We start from the raw sequence: 19,226 nt of genomic DNA, 5'->3' as shown, positions 1-19,226 counted from the left end.
CAATTATGTACAAAGAGAAGAACATTGCCACAAATGAATGCAAGCAGCAATGATAAATGTGAACTCGCTCTGAGATACTTCTTGCAGCTGGAGACATAATTATCCAGTTAAGGAAGGTAAAACACTAGCAAGCATTCTGAATTCAATACACTAGTCGTGGATAAGGGTCATTTTAACTCTATTAAATGTTTCTTAATTGATGCCTCTATAACTGAAATAAGAACAAAATTTATTAAATATATATAATATTCCAGTATTACCTAATTTATAAAAATCACAACACTAGATTTTCATGTTGAACATTTTATCATGAAGTTTTATTAATTCTTTGCTGTATAACAAGGAGTGCACCATGACTTTTGATAGCTGAAGCATTTTTTCATTTTAATAAGTTTTTGGAATCTATATAAAGACCCCCATATTTTCCTTATGGTAGTAATGTTAAACCCTAGTTGGCAGTTCTACTGCAACAGCATCCTTTGGACAGCTGCTTAGCTATTCGATATCTATTCCTACATAATAAGAAGAAGGCTGGGTAGTACTGTTAATCTTGATATGCCATGTGAAGCTATGGGAATGAAGCCAAAGTAGCAGTGGTGACTCCAGGAAGTCAGAGATGCAAGGAATGTGAAATGTCTGCCAAGGAAAGCTGCAGGCCATGGATGGAACCAGTCCAAGAGAAAGGCTACATGGGCTGCAACCTGCAAAGCTACAGAGCAAGGGATGCCCAAATCCGGCTCAGCTCCATGCTGGAATTCACATCTCACCACCATGTACATGGAAAGCCGGATATGGAGCGATAGGACTAAATGTTTGCTCTGCTGGAATTTGGTCTTACTTTTCCATTCTCCCCCTTTTCAGAATGTGAATGTTCCTCTCTGCCACTGTACCTTGTAATTTTGTAACTTGTTATTAATTTCACAGAACTTCACAGCTAAGGATCTGCTTTGAGTCTCAGAGGAGACATTGGTTATGACTTTTGAAAATGCTGGAGCTGTTGAAACTCTGGGAAAAGGACTGTTTTGTTTTCAGTTGTATGCAAGATAGTTGTGTCATGTTAGGCAGAATCATTAAATCGCTATTTTCTTTGTTTGATGATTTAGTATTGTGTAAGGACATTATCTTGTCAAGTTGATGAGGGTTGGACTGTGACTGTTAACTGTAACATCAACTTGACTAGAGTAACAAACACTTAGGAGATTAATAAAGCACACTTCAGGGCACATCTGGGTGGGTCACAGGGGCACGGCCTGTGGACCATGTGTGTGTCTCGCCCCTTTCTCTCTTGCCCTGCTACATTGCTCTGCTTCCTGGTCACCATGAACTGAAGAGCTCCACTCTGTAGTACTTTTCTGTCATGATGTTTCTCCCTTAAAACCAGACAACCATAGTCTGAATTCCTGGGAACTGTGAGCAAAACAAAACCCCTCCTCCTTTATGTTCTGAATGTCATGCATTGTGTGCTAGTGATAGGAAATTGGGCTGTTACACAGGGGTTGTTTATACCATCTGATGCAACTTACCTTCACTTCAGAGCACCACAGTTACCCCTCCCCTACACAGACCAACACTTTGGAATGTTCTCCCTCTGGCTATTTTCCTGAATCTCAGGAGTCTTTTCCAACACTTTCTTAAATGTGTTAAAAATTTGTTCTCTCTATCATTTGGCAATATTTTCTTACCTTTAGATTTATTGTGTAATTTAGTGTCTATTTCTCTCAATGTGGTTCAAACTCAAGACAGGGCTTAAATTATTATAACTATTTACGCTGAAATTAACAAAGTGACTAGCATGTAATAGTAACTCAGTCAATTCATCATAGGAATGTAATAAGTATCTGTGTTACAAGTAATTTCAGGTGTTTGTTAATTGGTCACATATATTAAAGTATGTATAGGATGAATATAATTTTCAAAGTAATCAGTGAAATAAAGGTATAAGGAAAATGCCTGTGTAGTCAGTGCCTTTTTTGTTTTTGACATGTATTTATATTTCTGATACTCTCCTTTAAGCTAAAAAGTAAAAACAATAAAATAGCAGTGATTTCCCTCAAAGTGTCCAGAGTTCATAGGAAGACATAGATAGTGATGTGAGTAGCCAGAACACTGGCAAACTCTATGCGTCTAGTCAATAGTTTTGATAATGAGAAATGCAAATAAGTCAATTCAATTCAATCTCTAACATATTCAGGTAGGTTAGGGATTCTTATGTTCTCTGAATTTATCACTAACATAAAATATAACATCAAGTAATAACAACTACTATATTTACATAATGAATTTTATATGAGATACTTTACATTCATATGAGGTGAAATCAGTTGCTATTTTATTTAGTTGCATTTTAATTACCTCTCTAAATGTATCTCCAAAATGACAGAACTTATAATATAGACCTTGAGTATTTTTCATCTTGCCTGTTTTACCCTCACTATCAGAATCAGACAATGAGGGAATGATTATAATAAAAAGCTCAGGTAAATAAACGGATGGGTAGAGTGTGGTGGTTTATATCTTGATGTTCCCTAAATGCCCACTGTGCTCATGGGGGAGGGGGGTACTGGGAGGTGGCTGGATCATGGGGCCATGATGGCATAACCCATAATAATAAGTCTACATGAATAATAGCTTTACTGACACTTGCAAATAATTTATTTGTTTTCTCCCTTTTGATTTTTCATATTTTCTTTTAAGACACTTTTTCTCATAAATATTAAGTCTCATGGGTATTACAATGACATACATATGCATACCTATATATGTTTATGTAAGTGTGTATCTGTGTATGTCTTTAAGACTTCTACTGTTTAAAAGTTGTAGTTATATTTAGAAGCACTTATTCAAGCTTTCCTTTTTAATAAAGGTATACCTTTAATATATACATTTATGGGCTAATGGTATAAATTTAAAATTGCTGGAGTGAAATAATATTAGAAATATTAGGTGACTGTATTGTTTCTTGACCCTCACAATAAATTAAGAATAATAAAAAATAAATCTTTGAATGACTGAAAGTGTAAGCTATATAAGTTAATTATGGACTTATAATTAGCACCACTAAAATCTGATTAAAGACATGATTGTATTCCTTGAACATGTAATGACATTGGGGCTCATAGAGCAATTTTCTTAAGATAATAGCATAGAGTTGGACAAAATAAAGGGAATTCTATTTTGTAGATTGCACTTCCTTGAGAAAAAAATGACATTTGGATAATGTCAAGTCTAAAGTCTGATGTTAATATTAAGTATGAGAAAAGTAGTCCAAATCATATTTATGTTCTTTGATGATTTTATAATGTATGACAAGCCGGGCATGGTGACACACACCTGTAATCCCAGTACTTGGGAGGCTGAAGCAGGAGGATTGTTGTGAGTTCTAAACCAGCCTGGGCTACAATGTGAGCTCAAAGCCAGCCTGAACTGCAGAGTGAGACCTTGTTTAAAAAAAAAAAGACAAAAAAATAATGTAAGACAATTTCCCTTTTTGTATATGTACCATGTGCAAAATTTTAATGAAATGTGGGGCTCCACGTATTTAACTTTAGTTACTGTTCAGTGTAAACACAAACCATGGTGTTTATCATTTGGTCTATAATATTTGCAAGTCCCATTTTTTGAAGCTAGTATTGATCTCTATGTTCAGTTTCTTGATAAACATTTTGAGACTTCACTACAGCAGAAGACATAAAAGCCATGAAATTCATGAAAATAGATCAGAGCACATAAATGCATAACACTGAGAAAGTATCCATAGCCAGGTTTAACTGGCATTTGATTAGTGTGGATAATACCGGAGACTACGCCAGCATGGTAAAATCACCTGAAGAAAACAGTGTAATTATACTCTCATTAATTATTACTTTATAGCTAGCTTATGTGCAGGTAGCCCACTAACCCTGATAATAGACAATGAAATAAGGACCAAGTATACCAGTGAAAATTACTATTTGTAGCTCAGCAAACATCATTGGAAAAGGAAATAAAATAGAAAAGGCAACACAATGAAAATTAAAGGAAAACAAAATCAGACCAGATGTTGTGAATCTGTTTCTCATGCAGAGATGCTTAAATGTGGGGAACAGCTTCCAGGCAAGGTTGTTGAGATAATAACACTGAACTTGTTCAGGATGGTTTGATTAGAGTTCTGACAGTGGAGGTTTAGATCTCAAAGGAGAATATGGAAAATAAGCTGTGTAGGCTCACTGGGATCTTAACATTTAAAAAAATAGCTTATATCTTCATTCAATCTACTGATTGAAGATTGTAATTTCTCTGCTTTTAATTTAGCCTTCACATCCAAAAATCTTAGAATTTTTCACGTTTTTGTGTTAAAAGGCTGCCTCTTATTACTGGTGGTGTTTTTTGCTGTCACGTTACCTTCTTCCTCATTTTATTATCACTGGCCTCCTTCCAGTAGCTCCACTAGCTTCCCCTACTGTGAATCCTTATTATACCAATGTCATTCCATGTCTACTGTCATTCATCATGTTTGAGTCTTGGCAAACATTTCTTCTAAACACAGTATTGCATGCAAGGTTTATACTGGCCCTGTGCAACCCCTGTAATTATTAAACATGAACGCTGCTCACGCCAATGTCCTCATTAGAAGCTTTGGTGTAAGACCAAATATATTTTTAACCTCAGATGTAGGGAACAAAAGAACTATTTTCTTTTTAGCCTTTAAAGAGGAAACTTGAATTTCCGTGCCTTTCTTTTCCTAAATCTGATCTAAAATGAACTAAGTTATCTGTACCCAAAGGCTATCAATGGTATGTAGCGTGTTGTGAAAGAATCAACTAAAAATGATTAAGAAGTGCAGGGGAAACAACCTGTAAACCACAAATATGCAATCTAATACAAACAATACTTGTACCTTTGTTAGGTAACATAAAATTCTTACAGAGTTTAAAGGAAATTCTGAAAACTTTTTAAAGAAATCACTGAGTTTTTATGTAAATATCACTATAGTAACAAATCCCATAGCAAGTCAGTTTCTTGTCTCTGAACTCGCAGCTGAATATATGCTTATAATTTTGGTAGGGAAACTGGTCCAGCCCTATACTCATACTTATCAAGGAACTATGCACAATGAACTTGAAAGTGAAGAACTTCTATCTAGAACATATAAAGAATTTAAAAACATCAGGCCCCCAAAATTGAAAGTCCCAATCCAAAAATGGGCATCTGAGATGAATAAATGCTTCTCAGATGAAGAAATGCAAATGACAAATAATTATATGAAAAAGAGTTCAACATCATGGGTCACTGGAGAAAGCAACACTGAGATGCCATTACACCCCAGAAGGAATGGCTATCATCAGGAAATCAACCAATAACAAATGCTGGAGGGGCTGTGGGGAAAAAGGAACCCTTCTCCACTGCTGGTGGGAGTGTAGATTGGTACAACAACTCTGGAAATGATTGTGGAGATTTTTCCAAAAACTCAGATTAGAGTTCCCATTCGACCAAGCTATTCCCTTTCTGGGTATTTTTCCAGAAGCGTTGAAAACATCATACCACAGCCACATATGTGCACCCATGTTTATAGCAGCATAACCAAATCTTGGAAACAACCCAAATGCCCACTAACTGTGGAATGGATAAAAAAGATGTGGCATTTTTATACAATGGAGTATTAGTCAGCTATAAAAAGGATAAACTTGAGGATTTTATAGGTAAATGGATGCAACTAGAGACCATGCTCATAAGTGAAATAAATCAGACCTATATGTGTAAATATCATATTGTCTCCCTAGTGTAAGAATACGAAAGAGTAAATAAAACCCAAAAGATACAATAAGTATTGTGAAAGGGAAAAAAATTTCTCAAAAGAAAGAACAATTGGCATATGGAAAAGGAGAAAAGAAGGAAAGAAGGAAGGGAGAAAAAAATATATATATATACAGACACACAAGATAGTAACAATTGTACTATTAATTTCTATTTGTTTACTGAAAGGAATAGTTAATACTTTTTAAAAATTCATGTTGCATGCTTAAATCTGGTAAACTGAACAACTATTTTGAAGGTAAAAATATGCAATATAACAACTTCGTTGATTTCCTATCATCTTGTTTTGAAATTCTGTATCATTTTTAATGTGTTTAAAATTTTTTACTCTCTTTAAAATAAACTAAAAAGTATGTAAATAATGAAAAAGAAAATGTATTTATACAAAAGCTGAATCATATACATCGTGATTAATCAGATTTCAGTGTGACAACCCAAGGTACAGGATACAATGTGTAGAAACATAAACAGAGCAATTTGAAAAAGAAACAGACTAGCGTTGTTTCAGTACACTATCCTGTGTGTATTGTAGCACTTAGCATGTTCCTGGCAGTAATGTGCTTGGGTGCTTATTTCTTGGATTTGTAAAGCACAGACTGACTTATTTATTTTGCCATTTCTTCTTTTTTTCTTTTGTCTTTCTAAGGCAGGGTCTCACTATGCAGTTAAGGCTGGCCCAGGCTAGTCTCGAACTCACAATGATCCTCCTGCCTCAGCCTCCCAAGTGCTGGGATGATAGGCATGCACCACTAAACACAGTTTTGCTGTTTTCTATATCTGGCAAAAAAAAAATCCTGTGGCAGGAACTCTGTAAATGTTCACTGAATGAGTAAATGATGATTTGAAGTAATTAATACGAATATATGTATATATTTCTTTGAATAAAAAATGGTTTAAACTATAATCATTTTTCAAGCAGGAAGAATGAAAAAGATTACTAAGAAGGGCCAAGGGTTTTGAGGTTAATCTGAGGATTTCTGTGTTATACAAAGAATGATCAGAAAATACAATGAATGTTTAAATTTTAAAAATATATATTATAGTGCAAAACCCACTTCCATTACTCCTCCATGCTTTGAGCACACTTATCCCACTGTTCCTAGGCATTCCGAAGCAAGTCTGGAAATCGCTTTCATGAATGTCTTTATGAGGCTTGGTCAGAAATATGTGTATTTCTGTCTCCCGCTCCCTCTCCCTCTCTCTCTGTCCATCTATCACATCACAGTAGGCCCCCATCCACTTTATTCATTAGGTCATCATCTTTCCTGGCCCTTTGTGACTTCTGGCTCTTTCTCAAAGTCGAAATGACCATGAAAGGTAAATGTTTAAATCTGTTTAGGACATCCAAGCAGCCACAACGGTGCCACCAGAGACATTCGCAAAAAAATGATTTCCAAAACTGCTTCAGAACGTGGCAAGATGCGTTCATCGCATAGGAGATTTGAGTGGGATTAATGGCAATCTACCTTGCATTGTAATACATTTTTATTTAACCATAGTTTTTTTCAGTGGGGCCTCATATTTACTTTGGTAATATATAGTTGCTAATGAATGGAATGTTCTCACTTAATAAACAATAGTGCTCTCTAAGTCTTCCATGTTAAGGTTCTCTGTTAAAGAGTAGTTAAGAATGTTTGCCTAAGATTAGCATGCATTACAAATAGATTTATGTTTAGTGTTATTTCAGTGAGAAGCTGTGGTTCAAATTTACTATAGCATTGGTTTATAAACACGTTTGTGTATTAGAGTATTTTTTTCTAAAAAAGAACTTTTTTGAAATTAACAATTTGAGGCCTGTCATTATTGCCTTAGTTACATAATTGATTGTATAGGCTGAATAATTAATTGATTTCTCTGAAATGCTCAGTATCTTCAGTGATTTTTGGTGAAGGTATGGCTGAATTTCTATATCTGCCTGAGATATCAATGAAAACAAGCAGCTCTCCTTCAACACTCCCACAAACTGGGTCTATTTAAAAGGTGCTAACATACTTCAGCAACTTTAGTTGTCACTTTCATGTGGATATTCAATTTGTAATTGAAGGAAAAACTTTCATAAACATTCTCCAGAAATTATAATCCATGATAATTTTACTTTAGTGATTTCAGTCCTTGTTAAAATAAACTTTTGGTAAGCACTCTAGTTAACTATTTGTCCCTGATTGCATCCTAATTGTCAGATAAAATTTTGTGAAATACAACCAAAAGTGTTTTATGCTATCACTCTGTTGATACACAAATCTGCATTCAATGCAATTTTGTATCCATGTATGTTGTCTGAGTTGAACCTAAATATCAGGGGACAGTATGTAAGTGCACATAGAATCAAGAAATTAAGAACTCTTACGAAGTCACTGATGTCAGTGAGGTTGGGATTTAACCGAGGGGTTATGACTAAGATCTATTGAAGAAACCTCCGAGGAAATTTCTAGCAACAGAAAATTAATGGAAAGCAAGTAATATGCATAGCCTTGGAGATCAGAGATAAGACCCAGCTTGGAGTTCTCTGGAAGCACAGTACTTACATCTAAACTGGGTGTTTTAGGCTTGATTTTGTTATTAGCCTGCAATTTGTTGTTAAACTGCACTTAGGTCTTCAGCAATTTACATCATGTTCCAAATATTTTGTGAAAAACACTGATTCAAGGGTTAAAAATTGTGCCTTCACTTTATTTTTCACTTTACAGACTCTATTGTCATAGATGCAGTATAAGAGTATAAGATTCCTTGAAATAATTACAAAGGAAATGGAGGAGGAGAATTTGTCCAGTGAAGAAGGATCTGCTCTGCCATGTTTTCTTTTTTTGGCAATTTAAAAAAAATATAAGAGATCTATAATTTCAACAAAAAGGGATGCTGAAGTTTGGGCTTTTGCAAGGGGAACAGTATAATACAGGACACATATTTTATAAGGTTAGTTATAATAGTCACCCAAATAATTATATACAAAAAAAGAGTGCAGGAAATCTGTCCAAACACTAAAGACCAAAGAATCCAGCTGAGGATCTGGATCCCACAGTAATGTCCTCCATGACTCCAGCTGAAGACCTAGAGCCCATAACAATGCCCCCATGAGTCCAGCTGGAGGCGGAGAGCACGACAATGTCTCACGCAGGGCTGTTTCACAGATCATTCTGGGAAGGCCCAAAGGTCATTGGTAGAAGCTAGAAAGTCTTTGCCAGGGGGACGAAGGATCTGTGCTTGCAGGCTGAGGGATTTGCACTGGAGCCAGGAAGCGGAGCTCAAAGAACCAGAGCTCCCCTGAAAAGTACCACAGCCATCCTCAGCAACAGTGAGGTCTCGAGCTCCTCCAATGATAAGGAAAACAGAGTTTCCATCAGGAAAGCCAACACAAGAAGCTTCTCCAGAAGAATAGCCCAAGAGAACCAGCAGCTCCCTAACAGCTTCCCAACAGCTTCTACCAGCTCCCAACAGCCTCTTTTCTCTAGTTCTTCTTCTTATGCTACCAGCAACAGTCCTCAGGTGGGCCTCTTACACCCAGAACCTTGCTGGTTCAGTTCAGCTGGGTGTTACAAGTTGACCACCAGATGTCAATCCACCACAAGGGGTTTTTGTTTGACTATAGCATAAATCCATTGACTATAAAAGTAATCCCCTCTAAGGCATATCTCCAATAACAATCTTGTGCTTTATAATGGTTAGCCTTTTATTCAATATGAAGAAGTACTGTACTGGAGAAAGTAATAAAAATAAATGAAAAGTGTACTTAGTATTCTGAGGAAAAAGAAACAACTAAGTAACATTGACCAGGTCACAAGTAATTCACGTGTTTTTAACATTCCTTCAAGCTTCTGTTCTGTATACCACATACTCTAGGACTTCATTGCAAATCATGCCAACTTTGCATATGTCCGTGTCCAAAAGTACAAATTTCATAATTAGGACTCCAAAGTTGTTCTGCACTTTGAACCAAGAAGAAGGAATAGCATCTAAATAATTACTGACTGTTTATACAAGAGGATCCAGCAACAGAGGCATCCAACATTAGCTTCCAGTGTGCAGGAATCACACGATTTTATTGCATAATACAGGAGAATTGCTCACTACTGTCTGCTCCTGCTGACAGTCCTGATGTTCAGTCTGGTAATATCCTCCGAGCCATTTCTTTTTCTTTTTTACCCAGTGCTTTGCCATTAGATGTGAATAGGCTCTTAGTCTGTGGGAGGGGAAGCAATGGGACAATTATCATGAAAAAGCTCAGTTAGAAGAGCCAGTGGAAGAAAGTGTGGTCTGAATGAGAATGCCTATGGTTTCCTTTTTTGGTTTACATTGTCAAAGTAAGGGTGGTGCAAAATGCAGTAACCTAGACTTTTGCTTCTATAGCAGAGTGGTTAAATAGCTGAAGCACCAGCTTCATTTGTTTATATGGCTGTCTTTCTGGTAGTATCTCTAGAATTCACACTTCAGAGAACTGTCCATATGAACCTTGTAGAACTAAGACTGTCCCTCTAAAAATGTGTATCTGTCTTAAACATAGTTGAAATTACTGTGAAAACTCATAATGTATACCATTCTGTAGTACAATATACAAACAGTACATTGCATTATTTACACAAAATTTAGAAAATATTTTAAAGCTATAATTTGCTCTTTCCATTGATGCATTTGGAATAACTGGATGATATAATTATAGAATCACTGTATATCAAAGGCAAATAAGATTTTAGGATTTACAGGGTCTTAGCAGGTTGGATAAATCTTGATTTTGAGTTATGACTCAATTACTGTAACTTAGCCATGGAAAGGTGCTTCTTTGCTGAAAGCCATAATTTCTTCTATAATACCAAGATGTAACAGATATATCTTCTGGAATGATTATAAGAATTAAGAAAGGATACGCACCTGTTTTCTAGCATAATACCTGTCTCTAAAACAAGAGACACTCAAAAAAATTGTTAAAAATTCAAACAAAAAAACAAAAGATATCTATGAAGGGTAAAAGTGTTGGAGAAAGAATACTAATATCTTTTTCTTAGTTATACTGTTACAAAATTTAACATACAAAATTTCTACTTAGTTAATTATACACATCTACAGGTAATGCATGTTGTTGAATACATAGAATTCAAAGCTACTAATTTTCTTCCAATCTTGGAAGTCAAACACAGTGCTTAGTAAAGGCCTAAAGCAGACTTAGCCTGAGTATAGAACATCTGACAAATCTCCTCTGTGTTAGTATTGATGAACCAATATCGAGGCGTCCTTAATAACTAAATGATATACACTATGATGTATCTGTGGTGTGAATTCCATGGGTTTTGACAGACATGTATTGACATGTAGTCAGTGTTTCAGTGTTATACCAAGCAGTGGCCTTTCCTGAGCATCTCCAGCGCTGTGCTATGCATCCCGCCACCTGAACACAGACCCTTGCTACTGGGTCTTTTCCTTGTCTCTATATCTCTGCCATAATAATTCTATCATACAATATACAAACAGTATGTTGCATTATTTACATAAAATTTAGAAAATATTTTAAAGCTATAATTTCCTCTTTCCCATGATGCATTTGAAATAACATAGCCTTTCTAGATGGACTGCATCCGTAAGCAAGGTTCATTTACGTTTACCTCATAGCTTTCCTTGATGTGACATCTCGTTTATTTGTATCACATTTTAAACATTTTGTTGTCTCTATGTTCCACAGTTCAGTATTGCTTTTAAGTGGTGGCACTGATAATTGCTATTAACATTCATGTACAGGCATGGATGTGTCAGTTTTCAAATTATTTGAACAGTTATTGAGAAGTGTGATTGCTGGCTTGTCAGAGAAGAATATGCTTAGTTTTGTAGCACTCGTCCACCTGATTTCCAAAGTGCCTGTATCATTTTTTCATTCTTTCCCATGAAGAAAGATTTTCTGTTGTTCCACCTCCCCACCAGCATTTGGTGTTGTGTACCATTTGAATATCAGTCACACTAAAGTGTAAAATGTGGTATTTTAATTTGTGATTCCTTGATTATATATGATCAAGGACATTTTTTCACATGCTGGTTTGTCATCTCTGTATTTTCTTGGCAAGATGTTTACTCAGATCTTTTGTTCATCATTTGAGTGGTTTGTTTTATTATTAGTGAGTTTTCAGAATTCTTTGTAAATCTGATACCACTGCTGTCAGTTGTTTTGCAAATACTATCTTTCAGTCTGGGCTTGTCTTTTCATTCTTTTTGAAGTGTTTTCAGAGCAGATTTTTTTTTTCATAAAGCTTAACCTATTTATCTCCTTTCATTGCTTATGCTTTTCATGTAATATTTAAAAATTCTTCAACAACTCCAAGATTACCTAGATTTTTCTTCTGTGCTACTTTATGGGAGGTTTATAAAATTTAACTGTTTTGCATTTTAAATATAGTTCTATGGTTCAATTGCATATTTTGCATTACACCCTCCCAGACAGATAGTAGCTTCTAAGCCAAAGCATATAGTCTAAGAAATTTTTTTCAAAGCTGAACACAAGATTTTTATAAATTTAAAGTGTGCATGTGTTAAAAATGTGAGGAATACCAAGGTAAGACTTTTAAAAAGAGAACTGGATAAAGAAAGAATGGTTCAATGAAATATCACATTTAGAAACAAAAGTAAAGGCTGAGGATATAGCTCAGGGGCACAAATCCCTGTCAGGCAAGTGCAAGGTCCTGGGTTCGATTTCTGGTACAAAAAGAAAAGAAATAAAAAAATAAAACTAGTTAATGCCCTACAGAGCAATAAAACTGTAACCTTTAGGTCTATCTTTTCTATACAAAATTACTCTTTCCTCTACTAGAAAAAACTTATTTCAGTCATGGAGTAACAAGAATCATTTCCATGGCCGTGGGTTTTCATTTTAAGAAACACAATGAACATCTACCCTGTAGAGTTGTGAACTACCTTGCAGTGATAACTAACTGGAAGAAAGTACACAGTCCTGGAAAGGTGGATATTTGTCATTTGAGACTGATTTGCACTGTCTGTCCAGCAGGAGTCTGAAGGGAGAAGCAATCAACCATTTGCTTCTTTCTAAGGTTTTGGTAAGTTTCTGAACAATGCCACAGAGTAAGTTCTTGTTAGGAGCCCACTTCAGACTCACTGAACGGAGCACAATGTCTTCAACGATTCTTATTTTTGTGGTTCTTATTTCTTTAGAATTTTGTGTGGGAGTATAGCAGTTACTATGTACTTAGTTAATAACTAATTTCAAAATAATCTCAGACTTTATTTTTTATTTTATTTTTATTGTCAAACGTAAGCTCAGAGAAGACTACTGAGCTTGTAGGACAGAAAACAAGCAAACTTTTTCTGTAAATGTTTATGACACTTTATTAAGTTATAAAATAGATACCAGTATTACTATAGAACTTTGGAAAGAATAAAAGGCAATGAAGTGAGAATTGGTCCTTCCTGGTTACAGTACTTGCAAACCTTCTCCAGGCAGGAACTGTACCTCATTTACCTCTTATATCTTCTGCATTTGCTAACACTCAGTGAGATGTGGATTCTGGAGACGAGACAGAGGGAAGGACATAGCAAGCAGAAAGGAATGGAGGCTTTAAAATATTTTGCATAAAGCTATATAGGCCCATTATTCTCAAATTAGCCTTGATGAAATCTTCCTGTTGAATGTCAGTTTGGAAGCTAAATACTAAAAATGAATTCTTGCCAAGAGGAAGCAGACTTGCTGGGGTTACCAAGTGGATGGACATGACATAAACTCTCTCCCTTTTCAGGCTTTGCCCCTGATAGATGTATGGTCCGACTTCAAGGATAAAAAAAGACAAAGAAAAACAAACAGCAAAAAAATTTAACTCTCAACAAAGTCTGGCTGATGCATCTCATCTATTCTGTGGTCAATAATTCTGTAAAAGTCCCCTCTGGAGGTCAAATGACAATAAATTAACTGTTTATTCCCATTATACTTTTGTTTTGTTCTCAGCACCCCCTGAGGCAATAGAATTGAACTTCCAGCTTTAGTTTAATGAGGGGAAATAATACTTAATAAAAAAGACAGAATTAGAAATAACCTGAATTTTGAAATCTTACCATGATATACCTATTGCAGTTATGGAAGGTAGAGATAGCCAGAAAAGTTAAAAACAAATGAAGTAACTTTCAGTGAGTGATTAGTTTCTTTTTTTCCCCTTTGTAACGCTGTTTCCAACATATTAGAAATCACCCTTTGTATCTCAGCATGGCAATAATAAGATGGATGACAACTGCTTGTACTTTAGCGATTTTCTGCTCTTAAAATAACGCTCTTCACATTTACACTAACCCTGGAATGTTCCACCACTCACCTCACATTAAATGTTCAGCTGACACCCTGAGGTATTAAGACAAATCTTTCTTAGGTGTCAGTTCTTCAGAGCATAATACTCTAAATGTGCTTCTTCTGTAATAATATATTCACTTTCTTTTAAGGCACATTTTAAAAAGAATGTAATATTTTTAGTCCCAATACATCTATATTTGAGAAAAATTAATTAGAGGCAGAACTCCTAACGACTTTTGCTGTGTCTAATGACTAAACCCATTCCATCAGCAAAATCTTAAGAGATAGGACTGCAGGGAGTTTTACATGAAGTATTTGGTGCTTTTTTCCACCATAAAGAATTTCGGGGTCTATAGCTGAACATAGAAACTCAAATCATTCTTGAAGGCCCTCATTGAAATATGAATAACAACACAATACTCATTTTTTAAAAATTTCTTTAATGTGGCAGTTACCCAACATTTTAATTTTCTTTTTCTGGAAGAATATGCTTAGAATTCCATGCAATTAGAGATTGCTAGCATTCTGTAAAATATTCAGGGTAATAGGAAAATGTCACCATAGTGGAACATTTGCAAGACTTTCCTAATAATTTTGTGTTATTTTTATTTAGAGTAATTTCAAGATCATTCAGTCATCATCCCTGATGTTCTCAGTGAACACGTCTCAGATTAAGTTTGGTTACACCTTCTTGCCGCTTATTTCACTATTTGCTTTTCATATTGTGTATGTTCATTTCCACATCCAACTTTCTCTCTACAGGTCTTCAGTCTGATTAACACCGTGACTCTGACAGCATTAATTAATTGCAAACAGTGACCATACAACTTTCTGTAATGTCAAACAAAAAAATTTAACACCTGTGTTGTATTGCAATCTTTGCTTCAAACAATAGACTGAACAGAAGGGCATATGTATCATTGTTCTACAGAACAGGTGACCACTCAATTCAGGGATAGTGATTATTCTTTGTGTGGGAAAAAATCTCCTTCCAAAATTTACTTGGAAAAGGATAGTTTCTCAAAGCTACAATTACAACTTTAATTAAACAGAAAGTACAGTATGTTAGATAATCTTATATGAAAGAGCATTATTTCTTTCCTAAATTTCATTTCTTTGTTATAGAACTGAACAAAAATATCACTGAAACTTAAAATTAAGCATCAATAGTGAATAAAGATTAAACATTCATTATATATATGTATATACATATATATATGCACACATATGTATATAGTATTTATTTATTCTTTTTTTTTTTGGTAACGGAAATCAAACTCAGGACCTTGCACTTGCCAGGCAGGCACTATGCCACTGAGCTATATCCTTGGCCTTGTATTTATTTAAAAAGACTTACTGATATACCTGGAAAAGGATGGCTTTTTAATAAGTCATTAAAGTACACATCTGTGGATTAAAAACATTGTTGATCATCACATCTTGCACACCTAAACTTCAGTTACATGGTAGATAGGGTGGTGATGATTCACAAGTGTTTTCTGTTGAGATAGGGTGGTGATGATTCACAAGTGTTTTCTGTTGAGATGTGACCGTACCTGAAATCTTAAAATGGTACCTAAAATGGTACCTTAAAATGGTACCTTCATAATAATGCTACAAATTAGGTTAAAATCCCAATATACTTGTAGTGAATGCTTTTGGTGTTTAACTTTTAAAATGTGAATGTCCTTGATGTAGGTTAAATTAACTAAACTTGAGGCTCCATAAATATTTCCATCTATGTTAATAATTTGCGGTTTAGATTTAGAGAAAATACCTTATCACTTATGTCTTATAAAAGCACTCTATTCCTTCAACATTCTTGGTAGGCTAAAAGCTTGTAGTCTGTATTGAGCACCAGGTACAATACCTCAAGCAATAAGATAAAATCTTACCAGCAGGTACAGTTCAGAGTCTACTATAAAGATAATTGTATACATACATCATTAAAACACAGGAAGAGGTTCTAATGGAAGCACATAAATCATTTCATGGGAATATCAAACGACATGGAGCTAGGTGTTTCCTGTAAGGAATGAGTTCAGCACAGATTTTCTAACAAAGGAGTGTTTTGAGTAGTGTATTGAAAAAAAGTAAGAGTTGACCAAGCAGACCATATAGATATGCAGGCTATATCAGTGTTCCAGTGTCTCTACAGAATGGAGGTATGGGAGAGGTAATGGAGGATTCTCTAATCATAAAATACATGTTACTGAAGTATAAGAAGCCTGCAGAGGAATGATTGCAGTCAGTTATGAAAGGTCACCAGGGGCCATATTCCATGGGAGTTTGATTTTAATCTGTATACATCAAAGGAAAATGTGAAATGAGTAATTATATTATGAATGGTTGGGTTCTGTAGCTGACCAATAAATAGTCAACACGTATACACCAGCACATTGAGAAGGAAGCATAGAGATAAAGAGACAGGAAGAACAACAGAGGGAGTAAATGACATGTTATGGAATACTGACATATTTTTGTTGTAATTCTTTTCTCTGTGTGCTTCTAAATAATAGAATATTTCAAGATGTCAGGTGGGAATTCATGGTAAAAGCCAGAAGCCAAAGCATTGATTTTTAGTAGTTTTTAAAAATTTATTAAAATACCTTTGCCCATGTTTGCTACTATTGTGGATATATGTTCATCTCTCAGTACTTGTATGTGGGAGTGTCATTTCATAGGAAAAGAAAATACTGTACTCTTACAGTAGCACCATCCTGTCTTCATGCCCAAGCATTCCAGGCAACTTCTAGGGTTCATTAATTTCAAAGCAATCTTTTAAAAGTGTGTGTGTGTGTGTGTCAGTAAATGTCCATCATTGCTATTTTATTTTTATTTTAATTTAAAAACTGTTCATAAGTTCTATCTATGTATCACTCAGTCCAACAACAGAATATATTGTTGTTTTATTTTGTTTTGTTTTTTTCTGGTACCGGGAATTGAACTCACGACCTTGCGCTTGCCAGGCAGGCGATGTACTGCTGAGCTAAATCCCCAGGCCACCAACAACAGAATTTAATAGAATTCAAATGTAAAATAATATGTAATTGATAAAAATGTTTAAATGTAAAATTTTTCTATTTCATCTATTTTGCTATTAAAGAACGAGGTGATCTCTAATTTTTATAATTAGTTCTCAATGTTCTCAGTGTATGTATCTGAAATCGGAAGTTATCATTTCGTATGTATGCACATGAAATATATATATATATATTTGACAGTGTATACTAGAATTGTGTGATCTAACACACATGCATAATTTAATCTGTTTATTTACAGAAAGCCACATCCTGGAAGACGTCAACAAGTGCATCATAGCTTTGAGAGACCGAGATGCTGAGAATTTAGACCGTGCTGCAGGGGCTATCAGAGGCCGGGCGGCCAGGGTCGCTCACATTGTCACAGGTGAAATGGACAGCTATGAGCCAGGCGCTTACACTGAAGGAGTAATGCGAAATGTTAACTTCCTCACAAGTACCGGTAAGTCTCAGTGCCCACTGACAGCTGCACTGTTTGAAACTTGAATCTGCATAGTGACTAAATATTCATATGGAAAAGAGGTTTCAGCCACGTTTGGACATACAGAACATCTGATTATTACTTATGTCCTTTGGTTATGTGATTTGAAATTTATCCCAGTGAAGTAAATATATTCTGTGGGGAAACAGTCTTTATAAACATTATATAAACTTGATATGCATTATATAAACTACCCACAGGCAATAGTGACTTAAGTTTATTAATTCCAGAGCTGTGAGGAGGTGTGGTTAGACTAGTGCAGTACTAAGTGTGTAATAGTTTCCAGAGCTTCCTTTAGCTGTGGCATCAGTACCCTCAGGTTTTTCACTGCATTGGTTCAATGTGGAAAGTTCATCAGGTTTCTAGGGAAATGCTCTCTACCTTTATCGGCAATTGTTTGCAAAACATTTTGTCCTTGCACATAATTGTCTTTGATTGCTTAGGAAATACATAACTAGGATTTTGTTTTGGTTGCAGCACCCAAGTCACTATTTTCTAAAATCAGCCAGTAAATGCTCTGAATCACTCAGTGAAGTGGCATTCTTTTTTATATTGTTGTTATCATTTCTCTAAGAAACTTAGGGAAGTGTCAAGATTCATATGAATTCATAAAGGATGAAGGCAGTTGAGAGTGTTCACAAGTCATCATGGCAGAATTCTTTCCTATGAAAATCCTTGTGGATTTGTGAAATCCTCAGATACTTATTATTACCCTTAATACGAAAGCAATGATATAGTTGTGATTCCTCTACTGTTTGAAATTACATATTTTAATCCTCCATCATTGTGACTGTTATGCAAGGGCCTATGAATTTGGAGGATATGCACTGTGTTTAGTGAAAGAAGTAGAAAAGAGAAGAATGGAGTAGTTTTTAAATTCTTGCCTTCCTTTTTTGTGTGAAGCTGTCTTTTGAGATGAACTAAGAGGAACATACCATCTGTGAAATACCGTTTACAATAGACTGGTTCTGAAGATCTATGCCACAAGCAAACAGCAAGATTTGCAGAGAGTTGGTTAGGTTTTAGTTTTCCCAGTATGCTGATAACAGAAAATCATCCATGAATCTTGGTACATAGTTTTCTCGTTATTGCGACATATTTCAAAATAATAAAATAATTAAAATGTGCTAAGGAACAACGAAGGCATTACATCTGCAACACTTGGTATTAAACCCATATTTCTAATTTCAATCCTCAAAGTTACTGGTGTCACAAACAGCACATAATATTTGCTTTTGCAGTTAGGGGTGGCAACATAACGTACTTACATGCTGAAGAATTTGATTGTGCTATGTCGTTCAGTATCTCTTCCCTCTACTAGATTTTAGTGGTCCTTTCTTGTTGGCAAACATCAAGTACAGAGTTACCTGGGTCTCTGATTTTTTTCTACCTTCTGGAAATGGAATTATAAAGAGGAAATGCATCAAGGGTTCTTCTTTCAGACAAATGACAGTGTCCTTGTCTTGGTTACTGTTCTCTCACTGCTGAAACAAATATACCTGATATCCAAAATTAAGGAAGGAGAGGTTTGCTCAATGCACAGTGTGTGGAGGTTTCAGTCCATAATCAGCTGCTCCAAGGCAGGGTGGTGTGGTGAGCGGCCACAGTCCAAGGCCGCAGAAGACAGCAAGGCAACAAGAGCAAA

At 35.4% G+C, this 19,226-nt stretch overlaps 1 protein-coding gene across 4 annotated transcripts in view; it reads left to right on the top strand.

Annotated features, from left to right (window-relative positions):
- The window catches only part of Ctnna3 (catenin (cadherin-associated protein), alpha 3), a 1,502,556-nt gene that overhangs the window by 1,110,780 nt on the left and 372,550 nt on the right, over nt 1-19,226 (top strand). For all 4 annotated transcript variants that reach the window (XM_013514887.1, XM_005385969.2, XM_005385970.2 and 1 more), the window contains exon 12: nt 17,342-17,542. In XM_013514887.1, the coding sequence (XP_013370341.1) occupies nt 17,342-17,542 (201 nt within the window). The remainder of the gene's footprint in view (nt 1-17,341; nt 17,543-19,226) is intronic.

This window comes from Chinchilla lanigera, unplaced genomic scaffold, assembly GCF_000276665.1.
Source record: "Chinchilla lanigera isolate Chin_1 unplaced genomic scaffold, ChiLan1.0 scaffold00024, whole genome shotgun sequence".
Classification (NCBI taxonomy): Eukaryota; Metazoa; Chordata; class Mammalia; order Rodentia; family Chinchillidae; genus Chinchilla; species Chinchilla lanigera.
The sequence above is the reverse complement of the archived record's forward strand: the minus strand, read 5'-3'. Positions and strand labels throughout refer to the sequence as shown.